The following is a 10,158-nucleotide window of genomic DNA, read 5'->3' on the forward strand; positions in this document are numbered from 1 at the left end:
CTCCCTCCCTCCCTCCCTCCCTCTCTCTTCCAGTAGGCAGAGACTCAAAACTGGTCAAAGCATTGAGAATAAGTGACTGAGAGTGCCCACCCCTGGAAAGGACATCTGCAGCACATGCTTCCCAAGGCTCAGGGAACATTAGAGGAGGGGGAAATAAGAATACAAGAATGGGAGGATGAGAAGGAGAACTGTGAAGTGATGCTTTCTGAACATGTCAGGGTCATTGCCTTCATGAACTCACTGTAACAGTGGCTACCTGCACAACATCCACACAAGGTCAAGACTGTCAACCTCCCCGTATAGACTGATAGGGAGCTCATGAGGCCCCGTTCCTGGCTGGGGAGCTACTGGCAGTGGTGGCTGCCAGTGAATCCTTTCTCTTGGGAGGTGTGGCGACTGGTAAGTTGCTCATGCTGCAGAAGATGGACCCACACCCAGTAAGCTGTGGGAATTACTAATTGAACTTAGTAGGTTATTTTTTGAAGAGGAGGAGGAGGAAGAGAAGAAAGAGGAGGAAGACAAAGAGGAGGGAGACAAAGAAGGAAGAGGAGGGTGAGGAGATGAAGAAGAGGAGGAGGAGAAAAAGAGGAAGAGGAGAAGGAGGAGGTAGGAGGTGGGGAGAAGAAGAAATGAAATTGAGAGTGAAAATCTTAGAGGGTTCTGGGAGCTGCTGAGATTGGAAGTGATATGATATGAAATTCTCAGAATAAATAAAAATATTTTTTATAAAATAATCCAAAGAAATGTGAGGAAACGGTAATAGGTTATCAAATTACTTATCACGTGCTATATGTATTAGAAAATAGCCCCTACAGTAGAGAGCTTGATCTAAGTTTTCTAGGGATGGGCTTGGTTTAGAAACAGAGCATATTTCCCAGTTTGAGCAAGAATACACAGACCTTGTCCTGAAGTCATCATCAGCCTAACGGAAGCTGACTGGGGTGGTGGGGTCATACAGCCATCTTGTGAGGGTCTTCTCTTTGGGAACACTGGTCCAGGTAGGGGATGTAAATCCCATCTGGAATGCAGGGTTCTAACCAGCTACGGTTGGTCACTGGGAGCTGTTCTAAAGACAACCTCTTGGCAATCATTAGATGTAGAAGTGTTCTGTCCTTTATTTCCTCCTGCTTTGTCACTGTGAGGAAACCAGTTACATGCCTTATATAGCGTCTGGTACCCTGGACAGCTCCCTGGGGAGCAGGCCACCGCTAGGGGGCGGCCTCCAAGAGATGAATAAGTCTGAGGCTCTGGGGCTAGCTTGATTTCCAGGCCCAGTAAGGGGTGGGGGTGGGGGGTGGGGGTCGGGGTGTGTGTGTGATGAGGTGGTGTGCAAATTGGATAGAGGTTTGTGCTCCATGGGTGCGAGACAGAGTGAGTCGCCTGGGTGTGAGTCAGCATGCGGGTGCTAGGGGGCTCGGTAACTAGTCACGGAATCTCACTCTCGCTTCGTTCCTCCACCCATCCATTTTTGCACTGTGCGCCCAGGTCCCATGCGTGTGCGCACACTGCACGATGCCAGATTCCAGGCTGTGTGTATTGGTTCGGCTAGATGGCTGGGGATGGGGTGTGTCCTTGTTGTGTTCCTATCTTCGGGTTAGGTGTATTCTTCTCTCCACCCTCTGTGGGGTGTTGAGGAGTGTCCGGATTAGAGTGAGCTTGTTCCTGTGCTAGTGTATGTGTGGTGCATGTGTGGGTAAGTGTAGTGGAACCGAGTATCAGGGTTGGGTGCTTGCATCAGCACCCGGGTCTATGCCTAGGGTGGGTGTTGGCGTAATCTCGACTCAGGTGTCCAGAGGCCGGAGTGATGGGGGTGTCTAATCTCCCGCAGGAGTACTGGACGTACCTGCCCACCCTCCCTTCACCTCCCCAAGCTGGTCAAGGCTCCATAGGGAGCAGTCCTCATGGGGAGAACCTGGGGAGGTGTTGTACCTGAGAGGAATAAGAGAGTCAGGGTGCAAGGGGCGGGCCAGGTCCCCGGGTGCGGCGCGGGCTCGGGGGACCCGCGCGGCTGACGTCAGGCGACTCCTTAAATAGAGCCGGTAGCGCGCTCCACTCGGCATTTCCCGAGGAGCCAGAACGCGGCCGGCGCCAGCGCCACCGTCCGGTCCGCGCATCCTCCCGCCGGCACTGCCGCGCGGCCACAGAGCGTCCCCAGAAAGGCGCTCGGAGCATCCGGAATGGGGCTTCGGGCGCTGGGCGCGCTCCGAACCCGACGCGCGTGAGAGTCGAAGAGTGCGGGGAGCCGCCCGGCTGTCCGGAGCCCTCATCGCTTAGTACCGGGAGATGCTGGCAATGCAGCCACCTGGTCCCCGAGGAGCCACCGTACCCGGGACCCCCGGGCACGGTGCTCGCCCAGGCCAGCTGCCCCCAGAGGAGATGATATCCCTTACGCCCAACGCGCACAGCGGGGACAGCGCCACGAGAGCCCTCTAGGCAATCGCAGAGCCACGCAGCAGCTCCGCCGCAGGTGCCACCTCGGAAACCATGACCCCCGGTGCGGGTCCATGGAGCTATGGCCTATAGGGTCCTGGGCCGCGCGGGGCCACCTCAGCCGCGGAGAGCGCGCAGGCTGCTCTTCGCCTTCACACTGTCCTTGTCCTGCACTTACCTGTGTTACAGCTTCCTGTGCTGCTGCGACGGTCTGGGCCAGAGCCGCCTGCTCGGCGCGCCGCGCTGCCTCCGCGGCCCCAGCGCAAGCGGCCAGAAACTTCTGGCGAAGTCCCGCCCGTGTGATCCCCCGGGGCCGACGCCCAGTGAGCCCAGCGCTCCCAGCGCGCCCGCCGCTGCCGCTCCAGCACCGCGCCTCTCCGGATCCAATCACTCTGGCTCCCCGAAGCCAGGCACCAAACGGCTGCCCCAAGCCCTCATTGTGGGCGTCAAGAAAGGGGGAACTCGGGCGGTGCTGGAGTTTATCCGCGTGCACCCGGACGTGCGGGCCTTGGGCACTGAGCCCCACTTCTTCGACAGGAACTACGGACGAGGACTGGACTGGTACAGGTAAGAGGGTCACGACAGCTCCACTCTGAGCTTTGGGTTCGCTCCATCCTTAGAGTAATTCCTTGCCTGTCTTAAACCGGCAAGTGGATTGTGGGGTCACTACTGTAGAGGGTCCACCCAGAACTTCCCGGAAGACTGGCTCTTCATGACTGACGCTCTTTGAAGCGCAAAGGGAAAGAGTATTCCCTCTTGTCCCTGGGGTCTCTGAAAGGTAGGGGACATTTCCAGTCAAAACTAGGTGCTGGCTGGAGGGCTGCATTCTTTGTCCAGTTTTTAGGGCGGTTGGAGCTGGTTGCCTAAGGCAAAAGGCTCTCTACTCCTACCCCTAAGCTGATCTTCCCTGGCCTGTGTGGCACCTGTAGTTGAGAAAGGGAAACCACCACAAAGGCCCTCTGTGGTGATTTCTGCCTCGGTAGGTACCCATTCTTAGGGCAATATGAGAGTGTGTCCTGAGTTCTTGCAATGAGGAGAATGCCAGGCTCTGCTGCAAATGTTTGCTATGTTCTGAGGCTCACTCCTCCAGCAGTTCTCTAGTCCTGAGCTGGTGGGGTTGGAGTGTAGGAAAGAGCCTCCGATTTTGGTCCTGTCTCTGACACTTACATTAAGCAAGTTCCTCAAACTCTTCCAGCATTTCTTTCACCATCAATTACAAGGGGCTGGAAAATAGTTCCTGCCCTGTTTGTCTGTCCAGTCTTTTTCAAAGTGTTTGAAAGATGTAAAAATGACCGTTAGAGGTGCTTTTAAAATAGTAGCCAACAGAAGGGATTTGGAAGATAGGTGGGCACTTCAGGTGAAGACTAAGTAGGATCCTAGGAGTAGTCAGACATGCTTAGAATGCCCACTCTTCCCTTGGACTTCTGCCAGCTAGAGTCCCTCCCTCCTGGGGGGGGGGCGGTGTCTGGACCTACAGTGAGGCTTCATTCTCCAGTGCAGCCTTCACTCTTCAGTGCCTCTGGTGTCCATTGGCCTTCACACCTTGTGTTGTGCAGAATTGCAGGATAGGTGCACAGAGGGACTGAGTCAAGGCACCTCTGGGGCTAGAGTATAGTGTGAGCCTCAGAGATGTCACAGAATCTGTCTGTCACGGAATCTACCTAAAGACATTCTAGGCAGTTCAGTTCTGGAGGGATGCCATGGTGGCTGCCAGAGTTGCTGAGGCTATTTCTTTTATTTTTCATATAAAAGGAGACCCTTTACTCATTAGAGTCATAAGCATACTGGATAAAGAATAATTTCTTTGGAAAAATGACCCGATGGAGTCATAACAGAGAGTTCTGGATTTCCAAAGAAAGGGGGATCCACAGGAATGCCTTGTCACCTTTCTCAGCTAGCCCTGGCCAGTATAGCTATGACTGTTAGGAGCAAGGGATGGGACGTATGCTGTCCCTAAGAGACAGACACATAGTTTGTAGTAGAGCCAAGCAAGGAACTGCTGGCACACAGTCAGGTGAGGCTTCATGCCAATGCTGATGGCCCACTATGCTTTTCTGGACTGTGACCCAGAGGTGTGCCATCTAGTTATGTGCAAAAACTCTTTGAACCAGACCCCAGGGTATGAGCTGCAGAAACATCCAACACCAGTGCCCTGCTCGAGGTCGCCCTCAGCCACACTCATTGTGTGCCAGGGTTTCCTCGATGGAAAATATGAAGATTGTTATGAAGCCTTTTCCCACGGTGAAGTGCTTTTTTAAGTGCAAAATAGCAAAATTCTGAGCATCTAGCTTTTAGGTGATGCTCCCTCCCATAAACACCTCTATGTTGAGCCCAGGCTCTTCCTCCCCGCTCCTTCTCCCTCCTCCACTAAACAGCATACCTCAGGCTTCCTTTCTGGAGCCTGTGTCATTCAGGGATGACTGCTTTTTATTTTTAACCTTGGCATGTGTGATTCTAAGCCAGCTTAGCTGTGAACCTTGGAGATGGGAGCCATGCCTTTTTTTTTTTCTTTCCTAGCACATTTGGATTCTGCTAAAATTCTCAGCTGAATCTTGGTAGGTTTTATTTAACATGAAGCACACTGACAGCTCCACTTCTTTCTCTCTCCCCTCCCCCTCTACCCTTTGTTTCTTGATAGTTCTAAAGGAAAGATTAGCCTGGAGGTCTGGTCATAACTATGATACCTATCAGTTTCCCAGGAAGGCTGGGAAGTCTACAGCACCCAGGAAAGGACTGTGTGGTTTGTGCTTTTGATGGGGGTGGGGGACGGCCAACCAGTACCCTCCAAAGTCAGTATTTCACACAAGGATTGCTGTTTCCTCAAAACATAATATACTCCCCTACTGGGGCACTGCTTCTCTCTGTTTTATCCTTTATCATCACTTGAGTAGCATGCAGTCATTGCAGAATCAATGGGGATTCCTAAGATTCTTTACACTCTGTGTTCAAAGAGCCAGCCTTCTGTCCACTGTTGTGGCCTCGGTTTCCCAGGGTGGAGCCCATGAATGCAGTGAAGTCCATGATACTCTGCCCATCTTGAAGCCCTGAAGCACTTCTTAGGCCAGATGGTCTAAGTGCAGATAGACAATGGGAAAATAAGGATCACCAATCATCAAGCGACAGGTGATACATCTCCTCCATGATGGCAGACTTGATACAACCAGAGAGACACCATCAGCAAAAGGGGACAAGCCCACAGAGCCCTTGTCTTCTTTGTTTCTGGATCCTAATCCCTTCTTGGGAATCACCAAGCCAAATCACCCCGGAGAACCCAGCTCTCTGCAGAGGAATCCCTCTGAGACTCCTCCGTGATCACACCTCACCTGTGTGTCTGGCCTGAGTTCCTCTCTTCAAATTTCCTCCCAGATGCAAGCATATGGATCCATGGGGGAGACGGGTGGGGGCCACTAGCTTCTTGGAAGTAAAGAAGACGAGATATGAAGTTGATGAGTGTCATCCCACTGTGTCAAAGACCAGAGATGACATCTTTAGATGTTGTGTGATTTGGAAAAAAAGATGATCACCTTGAGTCTCAGCTGCTTTCTCACGAGAATGAAGCCAATAATAATTGTCTCGGGTTTGAAGAATGTATGGAACATTGCATATGAAAGTACCATTGGGGGGGGACTTTGGTATATAAAGATAAGCCAATGGTGTTACTACTGTGCCACAATTGCTGCTGTTCTGCTGCCAACACTCTTGTTATAGCCGTTATTACTACTGCTAGCACAACTGTTAGAGCACTCACTACCTGCTGCCACTGCCAAATGTGGCCAAAGAATGCATCGCTAAAGAAATAATTTTACACTTCCCCTTTTTTACGTGTGTGTGTGTGTGTGTATCTGTGGGTGCATGTATATGTGTGAGCACATGTAACTGAAGGTAGAAGTTGAGTTGTTCTTCTTGCTTTTTGAAACAGGGTCTCTCTCTGAACCTGAAACTCAATGATTCCACTAGGGAGAATGACCAGCAAGCTCCAGGAAAATGCCTCTTCAGCAAAGAGATTATAGGTGCTTGCTACTGGGTTTTGGGTTTTATGTGAGTTCTGGGACCTGAGCTGAGGACACTCATACTTGTGTCCACTGCAAGCTCTTTACAAACCAAGCCACCTCCTCAGGCCAATGTTTCCTTTTCTTACTTCCTTTCTGTATTCTCCCCCGCCACTCTCCCACCCTTGCTTCTTCCTCTTCCCTCTTCTTCCATCTTCTGTTTCTTAACTTTGCATTGATAGAATTTCACCTCATATTTCTGAGTATCCACCTTTAAAAATGAGAACAATGCCTGACCTGGTCTTTTACATCATATGAGAACCATGTAGGGCACCATATGTGGAAACATGCAACATACCTAAGATTTCACATACAATACTGTTGTTTTACAAAAGTTTGCCTCTGAGCCAGCCTATTTGAAATGTTTGTCATTTTTAGAGCAATATAAATGGTATCGTGTCCAGGAGTCTTTAGGGTTCAAGAGAAAGGTGAGTTCTGTTTCAAGTATCTCAATTCTGTTAGCCTTAAGGGTTGGCAGGGCATACATATGGAGAGGAAGGGAATCTTTGCTAAATGCATTAAAATGCCAACTGGGGAAAGTTAATACATGATAATTGACTCTACACTGGTGTCCAAATGTTGATAGATGAACTTGTTATAAATTTTAGACGCCATCTCTTATCTCTGTTTACTTTCTCGCTCAGTGTCGGGGTGTTCTTAGGACCGTGTAAGACAAGCAGAAACAGGATTTGCCCCAGAGGTAATGCTCTAAGTAAGACAGAGAGGGAAAAGCACAGGATGAAATCCATCACATTATCAAGCTCATGTAAATCAGTGACTCATATGTAACAGCAAAGCCAAACTCTGGCACAGCAAGCCTTAGGAGGAAGCCCACAGGCAGGAGACAGGGGCCTTCTGCATGAAGAAGGGAACACAGAAGGCTTTGCCATCTCATAACAAACTGAACCACACACAAAACAGACCAAGCTATGCTCACTGTGTGTACTGGTGATCTGTAATCCTTCCCCCACATGTGTGGTCTCCTGCACAGCATCTTTGCAGACACACCTTTATAAGGAGTATTTTTGCATGGTTCCAGGGGAGTGTGACATATTCGGATGAAATGAAGCCATTGAGTCCGGAAATCCTGCATCTGTCATCCTCACAGCACCCTGGAGGTATATTAGTTACAGCTTGTGTACCGTTCTCAGTCACTGAATGGGCCAGAAGAGCTGTTGGTACTCAGGGAAGGTTTGGGGGGCAGAGCTAGTCTCACTTCCCTTTGGAGCTTCAAGGGACTGGATGATCTGGGAATGAAGAATGAGATTTCTCCCAGAGAGCTTTTCTTAAGGTTGTGAAGAAGACCCTGATAGGCCCTGAAATTTTTACCAAATACACATCGTTAATAGTGTTTATGGTGTTTAAATAGAAAAACAAAACAAAACACTCACTAGAGAAGGTAAGAAGCATAGCTGTTTTGTTTCTGTTTTTGTTTTAATTTTCTGAGATTAGAATGTCTTACAATGTCTTACAATGAGTGATTGATGTCCTGGCTTCCATGAAATACTGTTTCCACCTTGGCTGTCTTTTGCCTTGAGAGTATGGCATCCTCAGTCACCCTGAAGTCTATCAACCTTCCAAAGAACCACCGACTAGATGGAAAATACCCAACATGGAATCTCTGTATCCAGTAGTGGGGATGGGTTGGAGTGGGGGTGGAGGCAGGGTTGGGGGATGTCTCTGTTGGAAGCTGTACTCATTTTGAAATCTCAAGTGTTACCCATGCCATCTCCCTGAAAGCATCTATTTTACCACTAGGGAGGGGGTGGGGCAGATGCCCACCAGGGATGAGCTGCTGTGATGTTCTCCAGGGGCAGCTGTAAAGAAGCACTTGCTTACACAGATTGGGAGGAACATCCCAAGATCCCCTATTCATTCTGGTGCACAGTCGATGCCAATAGGTGCCATTTCCTGAGGTATTGTTAATGTTCTCTGCATTCTGTGTTCAGCAGTGTTGAATAGCGTTCTTCCCTTGGTTAGCCCTCCATGAATCATTTCTGAATGATTGAGTGACAGAGTGGGTGTGGAGGGGCGGAAGCACACGGCTCCCTATTGATCCGGATCTGCTGGAGGACTTGGAGGGGAGGCCAGCTCTCTGTGTGATGGCTCACAGCCAGTGGGCAAGGAAGAAGGAGGAAGATAAGCAGACACTCACAGGCTGTGAGTCAGGCCAGAGGGGTCTAAAAGGTCATGCAGCCAAACTAAGTCTGCGGCACCCACCGTTTCCCCCAGAGCTAACTCTGAGGTGGATTAATCCATTTATTTGTCAAACGCCCACCATTGGCCAGGCTCAGTGCCAGGCTGCTGTGGGCTGGCTCTGCTGCCACTCTTTTCTCCTAATGGGCTGCACTGATGGGCTGGAGAGCTTTGTAGTCCATGAGCAGTTTGACAAGGTGGGTAAAAGCCACCAGTGAGTGGAAATAACTTAGCATTTCAGAGGTAATTGCTGCCTGTCAGGCTACACAGCTGGGCTGTTGGTCCAATGCTCTACTCCCCAGAGCTTTCTCTGTGGGATAATGGGACAGGCTGGGGAGATGAGGGCTCTGCGTGAGCGCATTCTCCCAGGAGACATGGCCAGATGTGGTGGTTTGGTCGTGGGAGCTTTGGCATCATAGGGTTCCTATGTATGCATTAGCTGTTGTGTCTTCTCAAACTTCCAGCCAGAGGCTGACAATGGTTTTTGCTCAGCTCCCATCTCTGCTCTAGATGGAGTCTGGAGGGATGTCCTCTACTATTTCCCAATCCATGGCAGTGCTCCCATTTTGGAGGGTTGGCTCCAGCATTTTCTAGACTTCAGTCATTACAGGGTACAACCTCTATTGTAATTTCTTAATATTTGTGTTTCAGTGAAAACTGCAAGGATGTTTAGCCAAGACTGAGCCAAGTGTAGGAGAAAGAGGCTTGATCAATGAGCACTAAGTTACAGACAGGAGCACAAGGTTCTGGTGAGCTAGTGCATCGTAAAGTGGAATAAAGATAACACCAATGCACGACACAATTAAAATAAAATCCTAGGAGAATTCTGAATGTTCCACTAAAAGGAACCGATAAATGTTTGAGGAGACATATATTTAACCTGACATATGTGCAGCACACTGTACGTGTTGAAATATCAGGTGGCAATGAATTCCTTATGTTAAGCTTTGATTACTGTAACAAAATACCAGAGACAAGCAACCTTAGAAAGGAAAATGATTATTTGGGCTCATAGTTTTTAAGGTTTCAGCTCACCAATGCTCCATTCTTATAGTATGTGCCAAGGCAGTATATCATGCTAAGCAGAAGCCCTAACCTCATGGCTGGGAACACAGGAGACAGAGCAAAAGGGTCTAGATTCCTACTATTCTCTTCAAGGACACATGCCAGGGACCTAACACCTTCCACAGAACCCAATATCTTTAAAAAAGTATTTCTTTTATTTTTTGAGATTATACTATAATTATATCATTTCCCACTCTTCTTTCTCCCTCCAGACACTCATGTGTACCCCTTGCTTTCTTTCAAGGTCCTGGACTCCTCTTTCATTATTTGTTTTTGCATTCACACATGTATATACCCATATATGTATGTATATTGCATAAATATAAACTAGTCAGTCTGTATAATATTAATCTTATGCATGTTTTCATGGCCCACCATTTGATATTGGATAACAAATTGGTATGCTCTTCCTGGGGAA

At 49.2% G+C, this 10,158-nt stretch overlaps 1 protein-coding gene across 3 annotated transcripts in view; it reads left to right on the plus strand.

Annotated features, from left to right (window-relative positions):
- The first annotated feature begins 1,621 nt into the window (after positions 1-1,621).
- The window catches only part of Hs3st2 (heparan sulfate-glucosamine 3-sulfotransferase 2), a 109,452-nt gene continuing 100,915 nt past the window's right edge, over positions 1,622-10,158 (plus strand). For 2 of the 3 annotated variants that reach the window (XR_003837115.1, XM_021168626.2), the window contains exon 1: positions 2,078-2,997. Coding sequence is in view for 2 of the 3 variants with exons in the window: in XM_021168626.2 (XP_021024285.1) it covers positions 2,513-2,997 (485 nt within the window). In the remaining variant the exon portion in view is untranslated. Of the gene's footprint in view, positions 1,694-2,077; positions 2,998-10,158 lie in introns of those variants that run through there. The other variant, XM_029479195.1, reaches the window with a different exon arrangement.

This window comes from Mus caroli, chromosome 7 (genome assembly GCF_900094665.2).
Source record: "Mus caroli chromosome 7, CAROLI_EIJ_v1.1, whole genome shotgun sequence".
Classification (NCBI taxonomy): Eukaryota; Metazoa; Chordata; class Mammalia; order Rodentia; family Muridae; genus Mus; species Mus caroli.